The sequence below is a fragment of the Cupressus sempervirens genome, chromosome 10, assembly GCF_028749045.1.
Source record: "Cupressus sempervirens isolate cs-2001-9-10 chromosome 10, ASM2874904v1, whole genome shotgun sequence".
Classification (NCBI taxonomy): Eukaryota; Viridiplantae; Streptophyta; class Pinopsida; order Cupressales; family Cupressaceae; genus Cupressus; species Cupressus sempervirens.
In genome coordinates this window covers 161,707,994-161,724,631 of record NC_143127.1, presented here as the reverse complement: position 1 = coordinate 161,724,631, position 16,638 = coordinate 161,707,994, and the positions used below count along the sequence as shown (strand labels likewise).

General features: G+C 30.9%; 2 protein-coding genes across 2 annotated transcripts in view; both read left to right on the top strand.

Moving 5' to 3' along the window:
- The window catches only part of LOC149533098 (aspartic proteinase nepenthesin-2-like), a 48,317-nt gene extending 32,510 nt beyond the window's left edge, over positions 1-15,807 (top strand). The window contains exon 3 of the mRNA XM_089805802.1: positions 15,597-15,807. Coding sequence (XP_089661928.1) covers positions 15,597-15,807 — 211 coding nt within the window. The remainder of the gene's footprint in view (positions 1-15,596) is intronic.
- Positions 15,808-15,849: 42 nt separating this feature from the next.
- Positions 15,850-16,620, top strand: LOC149533097 (aspartic proteinase nepenthesin-2-like). The gene has a single exon (XM_089805801.1). It carries the CDS (start codon positions 15,850-15,852, stop codon positions 16,618-16,620), a length of 771 nt encoding a protein of 256 aa, XP_089661927.1.
- The last annotated feature ends 18 nt before the right edge of the window (positions 16,621-16,638 follow it).

The window sequence follows — 16,638 nt, the reverse complement described above, 5'->3', positions numbered from 1 at the left end:
AGGAAACAAAATAATGAGATGGGCGGTGCACATGCTATAGTGCATACACGCTATGTCTTGGTCTCCATAAGCCTTAGGCTTGTGGAGCATGAGACATAGTGCATGCGCACTATTGCAAATTTGAAAAAAAATTGTGTCATCTTTTTGACACCACAACTTGGTGCATCCACCAACAATAATTTTAGACAAATCATCCCTAGAATAACCCATAAGGGAAAAACTAGTTCTATAGATGAGGAATTATATTAAGTTGAGAAAATCAAGAGATACAAAATTCCTTATGTCTCACTGGAAAAACTCTGACAACCTTCCAATTTCTCTTACTAACATTCATCCACTGTTATCCCTAATGCTAACACTATGCCCTTACTAACATTGCAAGATAATTCTATATAACTACAAACTCATATCCTAACACTACAAATGCTTCTATGGCTTGTTCTTTAAAATCTCGCTTGATCCCCTTTTATAATACTCCTATTGGAAAACTAATGACTGAGATTGATTCTCAATCAATAGTCAAGACTAAAAATAACTTAACAACCCTAACCAAGTTATTTTCTAGTTGCTTCTAAAATTGGTCAATTAATTAACAAATATTTGTCTCAACTCTAACTAATTAGTTAGTAAAACAATTACTTGTTAACTAATAGCATATGGATGAACAAATATCCAAGCTACCAAATCTAACATGCCTCATTATACATGTCATCCAATGGAGGTAATTCATGTTAGTTCATAGTGTAACCACACATTTTATGTGGAGAGAAGATTGGTGCTTTGTAATCAATATTTAAGGATATATTGTCTCTCAACTTTAAAGGCACATGTGATCAAATTAAATTAATCTAACATGGGGGTGAATAATTTATTGTGTTATATAACATTGCAAACTCTAATATATCATCTTGATATTCTGACACAATTAAAATATGATCTGCTTAAGATCAAGTATTTTCTACAACACATCTATGGTAGTTATTATAGTTTTAGGCCTAGTGGTGGTGTTAATATGTGGATTTTTTAATAAGGTACCACAATTCATGTGATTCTTATGCACTTGAATCATATCCTTTCATTGTTTTCTTAATTTCCTTTTGGAAAAACCAAAGTGAGCAATGTTAATGGTACACAGAGTTTCTCAGAGATTCCCCATTGCAGACCATGACAATTCATAGATTGGTTGCCATTACAACTGTTGTGATGGTTAAGCTAAAGAATATAGAGCATATCTTAAAGACACAATTTGAGAATTACCCCAAAGGTTAGATCTTTAATGATATTCTAATAATTTTTTGGGCAATGACATCTTCAGTGTAGATGGAGAGTCGTGGAGATTGTAGAAGAAAATTGCAAGCTACAAGTTCAACATGAAATTGCTAAGAAATTTTATTCTTGACTACATGCATACGGCGACCACAGATCATTTAAGTCTCCTAGAAAAATCCCACTAAAGAGTTCAATCCAGGAAATAGAAAAAGACCCCAAGACATCAAGCATACCTCTAGCCAAACATAGCCAACACCCTTCAACACCTAACACCACATGTAAAGAGTTATACTAAAATACACTATAGCCATCACCAATAGGATGGAACCTTCCTCATTGAAACTATAATGGCTAGACCCATGATGTTCTACACAACACTGGAACAAGAAAAATACCACTATTGGAAGCTAAATCAATTTTTACCCACAAAAAATTCCCCCCAACAAGGTAGTCATTATTATCAAAGGAAGACAACCAATCAGTCCTTCTTTAGAGAGGAAATATCTTTAGCTTTAGGAACATCTCCATATTTTTATCTTTAGGAACATATCCATATTTACAAAAATCCTAACCCTAACAAGAGGAAACTGGGAGGAAAACTTAGAAAAAGACATAAATGTCCTTCTAGAAAAGCTACACCTATTTAAGAACAAAAGAGAGACAATGATACTTGTCTCCCACCTCTAATGAATCCAAGAGTAAGCATTCCATATCAAGATTTCTCCAAATTATCACTAAAGTAGTGGGGTAAAAGCACAAACCTGTGTCACCTTTTATAAAGAAACGGGATATCAGAATGTGACAGTTCAACATTAATGACAAAAAAAATGGTATTTGTGTTTAAAATATGAAGATGATGTAAACTAATGAAATATGTACAATTGTATAATTTTTGTGCCTATAATTTTTATAATTTTTTTGAGTAAGAATTTATTGATTTTATTTTATTTTGAAGTTCCTTTTTATACTGTAAAAAATATAGGGTGTAGTTCCCGTCAAACAAGTATATGCAAATCATGTTTTTTTGTTCTAATTTGAAAATATCTTATAGATGACATGTATAGGTAGTGAAAAAAAAAAAGAAATAATTATTTTTTATGCATGTTTTCTTTGTTATAAGTACACGAATTTGACCTTATTAGAATCCAATAGTTTTTTCCTCCCGTCAAAACTTCCCTATCAAATCTATACCTTCTTGAGAAAAAATTACATATTTGTGAAGAGGATTCTCTCCTCTAGAGATAAATATAATTTTTTTATTTTTTTGATATGATTTACTATTTTGTTTCCTTTTTTGAGGGAGCATCTTCTGAAATGTTGAAATATCGACTTATAATATTTTGAGATTATAACATATTATAACTAATCAAAACACTCAAAAATTTATATAATGATGATAGTCAATCTAAGATCTATAAAAGGATATTTTTAGTTTTTGAAAAAAAATTGAGTTTTGATAGAGAAATGAGGTTTGACCAGAATAGGTTTTGGTATCATAAATGGTGACATAGATCTATGCTTTTACCAAGGGGTAACAACCAAGAACTATAGAGACAGACATCCTCCATCGACAACATCCATGAAATTGCCCTCTAAAAAAATGACCAACAAGGAAGAAAAGGTCCAATTGGTTTCTCATCCTCATTAGAATCCTTCTCTAGATCCCCTTCCAGACTTAAAACCCTAGCTCAAGAGCCACATCGAGATCCACACACTCCATTCATTTGTGTTGAACAAATTAGGTATAAAATCAAAATAAGTGTGAAGAATGTAATTGTTCAACAATATTAGCTGTATAATGTCGATCTTGTTTTTTCTTAGTTTCCTTTTAAAATTGTAGCAAAATAAAATTATTTTTCTCAGTTACCTTTTCTCATTTACTATTAAAAAATTATTAGAAAATTATGTGTTCATAAAATGGTCTATAATAACATGAAAATATCGATATAGGAAAATGAAGTATAATAGTATAATCAAATCTTCAATAGATGAGACATTCATGAATAAAAACAAGGGGAACAAGTGCCAAAGTTCTTACCTTTAATGATGTTGTTGGCATGAGGACATTGAAACATTTTTTAGGTGTTGGTCTTTTCTTTGTAAGGACATTGGAATAGTAGTGCATAAATGCCTAATTTGTGAGTTGATAGGAAAAGATGAATAATTTAGCAATGATCAAACATCAAATTTTAAAACAAATTGATTGATGGCAAAAAATCTATAATGGTAAAGAAATTTTTTCTTTGATAAAATATAAATAATAAATAAATAAACTCATTCAAAATTAATTCAAAGAAATTTCATATATAATATTGTTTGATCCCTTTTTTGTCACATATTTTATTATATAGATTGTAGAAAGAAATATTGATGGCTCACATTCATAGCTTAAATTTTTCGAATACATAGATATAAAAATCTATGTGGAATTCAAAAATTGAGTACTGTAAAAAAAGTTTGAAGCACATAGCCCATTACTATTTGATATTAGTGTAGATATTATGATGAAAATTCAGCAACAAGTTGATTGTTCTGGTCAATGAGTTTAAATGGGTTGCAAGAAAGGAAGAAATTATGTGTTGATTTTCTGAATGTCATCCTTCTTCAAATAATACAATGTAAATGTGTGTCTGGATGTACATATATATTATTGCTTTGTTTTAAGAGCTATGAAAAATACATATTAGGAATGTAAGTTTCCTTGTAAAATCGAACCCATATAGAAATTTTAGAGAAATATAAGAATGAGAACTACATTAAAACTCATTTAGAAAGTTTAGGGGAAAAAAAAAAAAAACTACAAACACATTAGATAGTTAGAATTTTATTCCATTGGTTAGTTTGAGAAATAATTTTTTGAACTTACTCAAAAAGATATTTTTTCATATATAATGTTAACTATGATTAACTTTACTTGCACTATTGTACAAACCCTTCTCTTTCACCTTGCATCTTAACTTTAGGATATTGTATAAACCCTTCCCTTTCACCTTGTCCATACTAAAGTTTATCTTCCTTTTCTCTTTCCTTTTCTATGATATACAAAGATGAAACTAAAAATGTTAGAAAACTAAACTAAAAACAATGACAACTCTTAATTGGATAATTTACAATAATAAAATGTTGAATGGGTGCACATTTTTAAAAAAATGAATGTCTTTCATCGTTAGAAAATCTTCCATCTTAAATAAATTAGATTTAGAGAAGATGGTTATACATAAATAAATTTGCATCAATTGAATGAAAATCAAATTGTGAACAAACATTTAAAGACTACGGAAAGCATTTTCTAGAAACTACAATAACAAGATTTCTCCCATACAATTTCTAGAAATGCAATTGTAGAATAAAATATAGGGGAGCTAAAATGAAAATTTATTTTGTAATCTCCTCCAACATGTTAGACCAAGTGAAATAAACAAAGTGATTTTCCAAAAATATGAATTTTTCTTTTCATATTTATCAAGAAAAAAAACAGTGAGATTTTTAATCAAATTCAATAAGAATTGCCCCTCACCTGCTACCTTGTTTTCTTTGGGTCTTTTGCAGAACAATTAATTATCTTGAAAATGCATAGTATTTTTCTTTACCTATCAGCATTGGCTTGTCAATGAATAGAGGAATCATTATTGATGATTGCACTAATAGTTTAGAAAATTATAGTAATTAAAATAGGTAAAAATGTTGACTGTTTGTTTCATATGTGAATAGTAACAATAATGAAAAAGTACTTGAATCTTCTTGTTGTTAAGCCTATATCATCTTGTTGCATTTTTTTTAGTTATGCAATAGATTGATACATTCAAGGTAAATCAAAATACATGAAGTGGGCTAAGAAACTAGTTTGCAACTTAGTATTCTCTAGAAAATTAATCTTTTTACATGGTACTAGGTGGAGCATTATACATATATTTTATGAAAGAGCATGTAAATTAATATAAGAAAGAAATGGAATTTTGAATATAATTAGAAATATTGCATGAATTGACTAAACTTGTTGTGCAATACATTAACAATATATATGGTAAAAATAATATAGATAATTTATTAGAGCTATAAGATTTTCATAATCTATTAGATTTCATTTGAATTTACGGGTACGTTGTGTCAATATTTTTTCATGACATCTTGACACAAGCATACTGGTGCAAGGCACCAAGGACAATCAATCAAAATGAAAATGACATTCAAAACCAACATGAATATCATAAAGGCCAATGAAGATCAATGGATAAAGAAACACCATAAAGACTCTAAGGAGGTCAATTGGACCATATTGAAGCCTATAATGGCTTTTGATAGTATCTAATAAGAAAATGTTCTATAAGTTGGCAAAGTGTCCTTCAAAGAATAAACATGATTTGCAATGGATCAATAGCATCCAATTGATAACTTTGAGCATTTAAAAGGTCTAGGAGTCTTTTGAGAAAGTCAATGGGTTATTAGATCAATAAAATAACATAAGGGGTTATTGAATTAATAAATTGTAAGGTTGCAAATTCAAATATTTGAAAAGCCACAGTTAGATTATAAATTTGGAATGAGTTAGATTTGTTAGTGTCTAAAGTCTTAAATAAACTTTCCATTAGAAAATGAAGGCATTGTATGGTAGAATGTTGGAGTGTACGAATTGTGCAAGGAAAACATCAATAAAGATTAGTTCTTCAAGGCATTTTATTTTGTTTGATTTCTAGACTTGGGTATTTCATTGAGGAGTATTCAAAATTTATTGAGAAGAGTTTGAATCTTATTGTAATACTATCCTAATGCATTGAAGATCTTTTAGTTACTCTCGTTTTGTTCATTCATACTGTACAATTGCAGTTTTCTTTGGATTTTAGTAATTATTTTGAAGTTTCAATGAGGGATTGATTGTTCCATGGGATCAAAGACCTAGAACCCATGGAATAATGTTCACTAACATTGTATTATACATGTCTAACAAGTGATGTGCAAAAATAATAAGAAAAAGTGATCACAGTTTAAAAAAGGGGGTAAAAGTGCAGAAATGAAAGTTTCAAAAAATGCAATTTGATGTGGGGGAAATATCTTGGGATTGAACTGTTAGATTTTGATGTGCTTTGGATAGAATGAAGATAACCTAATTACAGTAAAACTCACCAAAGGGATTGAAGAAATTCAATCTGGTTAAAAATTTATTACAATTGTCCACAGGTCTATCCAGAGGGCAGCAAGGTGGTGTATCTTGTCTTTTTTTCCTTTCTAACATTGAGTTAATGAATCAAAAGGGTATGAGAGGCTGTAGGTTGTTGTGTTTGGTTATTCAAAGGTTAAATTAGATCATTTGTGGAGGGATTAAAAGTATTTGTGGTTGTTCTTAATAAAGAGCAAGAGTTTGAGGAAAACTGCTCCAGATTGAAGTGTTGGGTGTTGTTGTAAACCCATTAACCATATGAATATTTTATAATACAATATAAAAAGATCTATTTTGTCATCATTTTCCATTGGGGAGGGTGAAATCATATTTTGAGTTTCTTGAAGCATAGTTGAAGCATCGAGTTTCTTGGGTTGTATCATTCACTTATTGAAAACCTTGTCCACCACACTTACCCTCTACATCACATACCCATAAATTCAAATGAAATAGATATTGTATGTATTCTAGAAAAATGAGAACATAATAGAGTAAAAAACCCAGTAGTTGTTTAAAGCATATGCAACATATTTCAAGAAAATAGATTGGACTATTTTTCATTTGGCATCATAAATAAGATGTTCAAACTAACATTATAGATAGTATATTTGTTAAAAAGAGCATTAACAATTTATTTTATATATGTAGTGTTGAAGATATATAATTTAAGATACATCAAGTGTTTTTAGCATATTGAACATATTGCTTAGAATTTATTTTTTTCACTTCTATTTGACACCAAAATTATGTATAGGTGGTTGAAACAAAACAAAGGGATGGCATTTATGCTTCCTTTACAGTTGTCATTGTGAGGGCCTATAGAGAAATATAGTTTTGGCAGGGTCCTTAGTAGCACATTAAAAAATAAAATAATGTGGAAATTTGTGAGATAAAAAGTAATAGTATAGGTACCTTTGTGAGAAGAATGTTGTACCTAATTTTCAAGTGCTCTGACAAGTGTTACCACGATGTTTTGATTGAGACTGAATTTTCCTCTCATCATAAAATCTCATAGTATAAATATTATTGTTGATTGGTTGTTGATGTATTGTTCATAAGTCATGTTTCTAAAGGAAGGCCAATTTTTTTCAATGATATTCTTTTCTGTGAAAGATTGGATGGTTTGATTGTTATCTTTTTTTATTATTGCTTTGATATACAAATAGTATATGTAGTTGAGTTCATTTTATTTAATACAATAGGCTATGCTTCCATCCAATGTGTTGTAGTTGTTAAATTTATAATTGCATTTGGGGCGAAATACATAGAATGGGTGTGAATATGTATTTGTCGAGCTCAATAGTCTAACAACATAGGTGAAGCAAAATAATATTAGTAGAATTTAAGAACAAAGGTAATGAAATAAAGAGTCCAAGATGTTTAAAAAATAAACCTCGATTATTGTTTGTAACAACCAATGGAGTCTTTGCAATGTCCTTTTTTTATTGAGTCTGCAAACGTATGTTGATAAACTTGTGTGAAGAGTGTGCTTTTAGTCTTTCTTTCTAGTGATATTTCTAAACAACATAATTGGAGTTTAATTTTCATTAACTTTTAGATTCTATTTGGAAATAATGTTGGATGAATTTGGCATGCATGTAGAACAATTATTGAAAAATAATGCTAATTTTTTTAGAAGTCATGAGTAAGATTTGAAAATAAAATGGTAAATGAGGATTATAGCCAAGAGTAGGAGTATAATTGTACTTTATCCATATCAATATGCCCATCCTTAATATCAAGTATGTATTGATTTCCTTTTTTGTTTGTCCCTACAACTATAACACCTATTGTGCCATTTGGGTATTTTCTTGTAATACTTAGAAAATGTTATATAGTTGTGCCTGGAATGAGCTTATATTCAATTGGGAGTGGACTAATTATTTTAACTGTGTTGGATTCTTTCAAAATTAAGATGTACTATGAATCTTTGTAGCCATTTTCTATTCTCGGTGTAGTTTGGAATCATGTTATTACTATTCCACTTGCTGGAATGATTTTTTCCTTGAAGTTCAATTAGATATTTCTACCAACATTAAATATTATGGTCATCTCTCCTTTAGAATCTTTAAGTTAGAAAGAAAGACTTTGCGTGATCTTATTCCTTTGTTGAGCACAACTTTGTAGATGACTAGCACATCACCTTTGAATGTTGTACCTATCTTTATAGAATTTAAATCTCTATTGTTATGGAGCTTTGGCTATTTAGCCTTGGTCTATTAGAGATAGGAAAATATTATGTTAAGATTGTTGATCTATAAGTCTATGTCAAGGATAAAAACAACTTATTTTATTACCTTTTAGGCACTTTTGACTCTTTTATATTGGGTTGATTTATTGGTTTTTCTTTGTAACACATGGAAAGATGGTATGTTAAGCTTATTGATCCTTTAGAGTATGTAAAGAATATGAACAAATTTGGTTATTACCTTTTAGGTTCATTTTGGTCTTGTCTATTTGTTGAATATGTTACTTTTGTTGTATTCATTATCATTGTTGTAAAGAAAATTTTCGGTCAGTGTATGTACAATAAGACCATTATGTAATTTGGAATCATTATATACATTGGTGCAATGAATTATCATGTTCTACAGTAAATATTCATCATAGTTGTAATGTGGTTTGCCTAATATGCTTCAAATTTAGATGTAGAACAAATATATGTTGTTAAATTTCTCCATACATTATCGATTAATGGTTTGTTTGTAAAATGCGAGTTGATTTTTTGCATGTATTTTTTGAAGTCTTTTGGTTGTTGTGCTCTCTTTAGAAATTTCCAAGTTAAATTCACCCACAATAAAAAGATGTTTCTTTGTCAACAGATGTGTAACTATTTCAGTCATAATGACTACAATTTCAGCGATGGAGCATTGGCTCATATGTAGACATTGCAATCATTGAGTTCAGTGTTGTTGTTATGGAGTTTCATTGTTATGGCTTTATAGTTGTTTGTTTTGTGTTCTCTTCCTTTAGAGACTAGTAAATTATTTGTTGTAAAAGTTATTATACCATGTAGATGATACAATGTATGAATTTTTAATTATTCAAGGATATTTGCATGTGATGGAGGTAAGTGCACCTCTTGTAGGCAAAAGATATGACATGAAATAAGGTCATAGTCATTCTTAATATCATTAGAATGGCTTTTTAAGCTTCGATCATTCAATGTACACAATAATATGTGTGATATTTCAATTGAGCAAGTTATTGGATTCTCAAGATGTCATTGTGCATTTGAGTGAAGGCAAGACATTTTGTGGTGGGTATTTTGTTTGACTTTGAAATGTTTTGGTTGCTAAATTTTTAGTAGAAATAGTGATTCAATTATCCTTTTTTGGGAAATTTGTGTGTATGTTAAGTCATGTTGTGTAATTTTCATTATGTCAAGTGCAAGACCATTTAACATTAGTCCTTGAGATCAATATATGGTTTAAGCACATGCAATTTGTATTGGAAATTATTTTGTAATTTTTGTTTGTCCATTTGTTAGCACTTTTTGAATAGACATAATTACGCAAAGTATGGGAACTTGATGTGTTTCACATTTTACTTTTCTTGTGTAGGTCTTTAATATACCATCTGATACATTCACAAGGCCATCTTTTATGTTGTATTTTCCTCCGAAAAAATCTATAAGAATGTTTGATTTGAGGATTATTTGAGTTGGCATTGTTGCTACATGAATGTAAAGTCATGTTGCATTGTAATTATTGTCAACATTGTGAATTGCATCTAATACAATATGGTACCTAGAATTATCGATGATGTATTTTTGTTATGTGCATCAATGCCCTTCCTCTTGAAGAACATGTATGGAAATGTTGGATCAAGTAGTGGTGGTTGTAACCAAGTTTGATTGGGGTATTGTATGTCATCATTTATCTATGATCCTCTACACATTGTATTGAGTATGCAAATGAATTGCTCATCATTTTATAACATTGTTGTGGTTAGTATGTCACATGTGAAATTGTCTCTCTAGAAATTGTAAGGCATTAATTCTATTAGACTTGGTTTTTTTTCAAAGACATCGGAGTCTAATACTGGGAGAACTTGGTATTGGTCAACACAAAAAATTGTGTCAATGTTGCTAAAGTATGTAGAGGAAGATTTCATGTATCATATAGTCATTTGTCTATGTATCACAAGAAAGTGGATCCTTCTAATGAAATATTATGTATGAGAAATACATGTAGTTGGTCATAGGAAATTGCATAATATCCCATAGTCATTTTATGGTGTATGACATAGGATAAAGGGAGCTCTTTTTATTTAGAAATTGCAAGAGCTACCTAAAGTTAGTTTCCACCTCATGTTCAAAGCATGAAAGATCACACATTCACCATAGATCCTATTAGTGAGAATTTCATGAAGGCTTTGTAACCCTATCTGGAGATCAGAATGAGGATCTCAAGGGATTAATTATGATAGAATGATGAGCCTATGGCTGACTCTTTGTTTGTCTGTTAATGTCTAGAGAAAGAACAAATAGTGTCCCAATCCTAGAATTTGGGCATCTACATCAATTATTTTCCAAGGATTATAGATGATAACTTTGAATTTCTCATGAGTTGATATGTAATGCCAAATATCTAGCCTAGTGCCAAGGTTTTGAAGGGTTATTGGGCGCTAGTAGTAGTAATCAACAGAACTAGAATTTTGGGGTATTTGGAGCAATATTAAAAAAAATCATAGAAAATTATTGTAATATTGGTTTTGTGTGGGTCAGTTTATTGATCTTCTATTATTTTTAGGCCATGTATTATTAAGTAATAAAAAGAGAAAGAAAGAAGGTAATATTCCCCAAACAATTAGAAAAGAAAACATCTGGAAAGCTAAAGGACCAAAAACCAATAGAACTTAGGTATGTTATTCATAATAGAGCACAATTTTATACACACAAAAAAACTAAATAACCATGTTAGGTCAAAGAATTATTTTTATGAGAGTTGAGAAATATATGTCGTAAGGGTTGGATTTTCAACTGTGGGAAATGCTTTGAAGGCCATGAAATATGGATTTGTCAAAGAAATATGGGTACATAAGGTTATCGTGTAGAGAAACTTTAAAAATTTCCAATGAAATGTCAAAGACCCAAAATAGTTATTTTATTCTACACTAACATGTCTACAAAGTTAGGAATTATTGTAAGTAGAGATTATATGTGTATTTTCTTTCAAAATAGCCCATGAAATTTTTATTTTCATCTGTTTGTGTTTTCAAGTTCACAATGGGGCCTTACCAAAATTTTCCATATTTTTAAGTTTAGAAGCCTTACTGAAGTAATAATAAAGTGAGTTGTCTATGTTGATCTTTTACAGGAACAATAAAGAGTATGAATGCTAAAAGTAGTTGAGTATTGAATGTTAACTTTAGGTCTGCAGAAAAAGTATTCAAAGTTTTATCACTAGTAAAATCAAGAATTAGGATTAAAATCTATGGATGCAAATGAAACAGATGCATCAAGGCTTTTTCCAAACTACAAAATGAGAGAGATGACTTTTTTCAATGTCCAAAGTGAGTGTAAAAATATGAAACAATATTGATGGCCATAGGATTTAGATGCAAAATTGACAAATGCAAATGAATAATAGACATAGCAGGACTGAATTTTTCAATTATCAATAAATGGATGGGTTGGAGAAATCTAGCAAAATAAGAAGTTTTTATATCAATTATTGAAGCCCATGTATTTTATAAAAATGCACTGTACATGGTAGAATTATAGTAAATAAAAAATAATAACATGTCCAATATGTTAATTTTAATGTTGATTCAATATTAAATAACTTAATACATCTATCATTTTATTTTTATTTTATTTTATTTTTGAAATCTAATTTTTTCCATTGGCTTTTATTATCATAGCTAATATGGGTGCATATAAACAATATTATCTCAATTATTTTAATGATTTTCAAGAACAAGTTTTCATAACTAAACTTTAGTTTATACAAACAATGAGAAAAATCTTAAATTCCATTGGTCCATTGAAAAAACTTTGAACTAAAGGAAACCATTAGTATCCTGCCTATGATGGGAACTATTGAGGAAGTCATAATTGCCTCTATAGTTGAACATACACAAAATAAATAAATTATTTGAACCAATATATTATATATTGTCATGTTTGCACAAACAATACAAAATATGTTGGAGAAACAAGTAACATAGACTATTCATCGATTGTAGTAATCACTATAATTATATAGTTTTTAAAAATAATTAAAATAATTCAGTCTAATTTCAATAATAAAAATTAATAAATTGTAGAAAAAATATAGTGCACAAAGCCTCTGGTCCCATACTGCGGGGCTTACTAAAAAATAGAAGAGGTGACTATTGAGATTTTTGAAGGATATTCAAAGGTGAGCAATCTTGGTAGATTTGTAAATTTATTCAGTGCTCCCCTTGGGATTTATGAAAAGATCTTAACTTGTGTACTATAAGTTGAGTGGTTGTAATAACAACCCCACTCTAACAAGTGGTATAAGAGCTTGGTCATAAGATTGAATTCCTTAGACCATTAACTAATGCCAAGGGGGAGATTTTTGGAAATTTGTTCAGTGCTCCAATTGGGATTTTTGACAAAAGTTTAACCACTTTTGTGTACTATAAGATAAGTGGGTATATTGGGCATTGATAGATCGGTCTTTTGATGCAACGACAACCCCACTCCAACAAGATCAACTAAATTTTTTAAATTTTGGTGTCATGATTTAGGGTGGGATTAATTGTTTTTTGGTGAGTAAAAAAGAGAGAAAAGATCAATTCTTGACATGTGGCACAAATTTGTTCTAAGGTGGTGCAGTTATTCTCAATTCTACCTAATTTTCATCAGCTCAAATTGAGAGGGATATGAAGTAAGAGCTCCTATTTTATAGGAAAATATTCCTAATAAACTATAATCATGTGCAATATTTGTAACTATAGTTAAAATTTTCCTTGTTTACCATTTATTTGCTTAGCTATATTGCAATGTACAATAGAATATTTGGTTCATGCTATTTGTAGGCAGGTAGAGCAAGATGAGTGGATGTGCCTCATAATAAGAAAATTCTCAAGAAAACTCTATTTAAAAGGTTTAAACTTTTGTCTTAGTTTATCTATAAGAATATCCATTAGTTAACTTGCTTTAAAATGTCCTTTTAATACAAAGTCCAAAACTATAAATTGGTGCTATTAACACTAATTGATACCACATGTATCAGATGCCTTATGAAAGAAAAAATAAGTATGAAGTATTGTCATAGAGAAACAAAGAAAAGTATTAACATGTTTGTCTCAAGAGAAAAAAATAGATTGAAGACATGTGTCTACATAGTAAAAAATAGAATGATAATTAGAAAATTAATAACATAATTTATTGATAATATGTTCAAAATCTATTTGAATTTGAATATTTACTATGAAATTATATGTATTAATAGAATATTGCACAATGCCATATAAATATAATATAGATATATATTTCAAATTGTTGTAGCTAGATCCTAAATAGGTGAGATCAACAAAAATAAAAACAAGGAAGTCAATATTCATACATATAGCCAGATATATGAAATCTAATCTTCCATTTAGACCATAGTACCATATATTTCTATGTATATCTTATACATGTACACATATTATATAGAATATGCTAGCAAAGACAAGCTTGTTGGAGTACAATGGGGGGTGAGTTAAATGAACAATAATTTTGATTTACATACAAAGTACATAGGGTCTTCATTTGATAGGCAATTCAATGCCATATGCATTCATATTGGGGGGTTTTAAGGGGGTAAATAATGGGGGTAGTATATTGCCTAAATAATAAGGAGGGGTTATCTTGTGGTGGCAGTGAGAATTTATGAAGGAAAATGTGTATGAGGAGTACTCGGTGGCTATTGGATGGGGTCAAAAATAATTTTTTGAATTTTTTTTTGGAAATAGGTTGATTCTTGGGTATGTCACAACTAGATGTTCTATGATTTAGGTTCACTAAGTGAAGCCACCATGACAAAGTATCATCTCTCTATTTCTCTCTTCAACGTCTTACAATCTCTTATTAGAATTAAAGTAAAAATAGTTTCATATACTTAAGTAGTGATGTATCCACACTAAGCTTAAATTTGACATGATTCATTTCAAGTCCTATGATTTGGAATATAGTTTGAGCAAGGGCTTAGAAAGAGATAACAAAAGGTTGTTAAAAGCTATAGTTTAAGTTGTGGCATGACTTGATGTTCAAACCATTTATTTTTATTTTTGGACTCTGAAAACTATTTACACTTTGTTCTTGGTCTAACTATAACTATTAGAACATGATCATCTACCTTATATGTACTTTTCTAGTAGAAAGCAAATTATGGAGGAGTCTTTTCCACAGTAGTTGAAATGACTTGTACACATACCATCAAATGTAAAAGTAGTCAAGCTAACTCACTAAAAAGAACCTTTCCATGTTTGAAAGGAGGAAAAGAAGATGCATCCATAATTTATTGTGACCATATTTCATCAATAGTATTTATGAGAAATCTTAATTTTTTCATGGAAGAAGCTTTTTTTTATGGAAGAAGCTAGCACATTGAAATTACTTATCATTTCGATAGTAATCTAGTTGAGAATGATGAAATAAAAAGGATTTTTGTAGGTCTAAGAATCATCTAGCTGATATTTTCATCAAGTCGTTGAGCAAAGGCACTTTTGAGTGCTTAAGTAAAAATTTGAGCATAATTCATTTGGATTAGGGATAATCTTGTTTATCAACAAGTGCCATTTTCAATAACTTCCTTGTACATAATTTGTCCTAGGTGTGTCATTTTTTAAGTGGTCATTTTATGCATTGTAGTATCTTGTATCAATTACTTATGTTCTGGATAAATATATTATTTTATTTTGAAACATTATTATATCACAGAAATTATCTAAAGCCTTGTAAGTTCATAGACTTGAATATACCATAGGCCTGCAAATAATATGTTTATGGATAATCCATCGAAATGTAGTTTGCGAGGTAGAATTTTTGTTTGATACGAATTTTCTTGATTTGTATAATATATACGTATCAAAACCTTTTAAAAGTTTCTTTATTATTAATTTATTAAAAACTTGTTATATTATACATTACAATTTTCAACTTGGACAAGAACATTCATCATTTGCTTGATAAATTTCATTAATTTCTCAGTCCAAAACTTGACACCGGGTGTTGCTGCGTCGAAACTGCTGTAGAGATGCCCTGTTGGAATATTTGTTTTGATGGAGCCCCCTTCTCCTCGTCGGCTTCTCTTATGACAGTTGTTGCCTTGGAAACGCCTTCCTCGTTCTTGTTCCCAACGTTGGCAAATGCCCAAATTTCTTGTCACGAAGCCTCTGATCCTCTTCCATTAAAAGGATAAAGCAACGAAAGCCTTTCTGCCACAGCTGTATATTTCTCTACGATGGTACGCATCAATGGTGTCACGACAATCCTGCTGGGGATGCTAATGGTGCTGAACGCTCAAGTGAAAGTAAAAGCCTTGCATGTCGATATGCAGCGCGTGTGGAGCAGTACAAACATGACTCATGTTGTGAACAGAAGTAACGCCAGGCTCAAAAGATTAGAAACTGCAGTCATAATAGGAGATTTGTCTCACGCCCCCCACTTGAGCGCGCCTGTGAAGATTGGGGACACCGTAGGAGAGTTCATGATGACAATGGGCATCGGAACCCCGCCACGCAAAATGATTGGCATCGTTGACACTAGAAGCGATCTCATCTGGACGCAGTGTAAACCCTGCCCGAGCTGCTTCTCTCAGCCATACCCAATCTTCGATCCGGCCAAATCAAGCACCTACAACAAGATCTCCTGCCCCTGTTTCCTCTGCTCTTCCCTCCCCACCAAAACCTGCACGCAAGATTGCGAGAACTCCTACACCTACGGAGACGGCTCCAAAACCCAGGGCGTCTTGTCAAACGAGACATTTATACTGTGGGATAGCTGCGGAAACCCACAATCAATCGAAGGGGTCGCCTTTGGTTGCAGCCATGACACGCAAGGAGACGGATATTCTGAATTGGATGGTCTCGTCGGACTCGGACGAGGAAGCCTCTCCTTCATTTCTCAGCTTGGTTCCTCGGTTGGGTCGAAATTCCCTACTGTCTCACCTCTTATGCCTCTACATCGACATCCGAAACAAGCCCTCTTTTCTTCCGCAGCGCAGCCGAGTTAAAAGGATCCAATGTCAAGT

Coding starts and splice junctions, on each gene's coding strand:
- LOC149533097 (XM_089805801.1), top strand. CDS start 15,850: ATGGTACGCATCAATGGTGTCACGACAATCCTGCTGGGGATGCTAATG.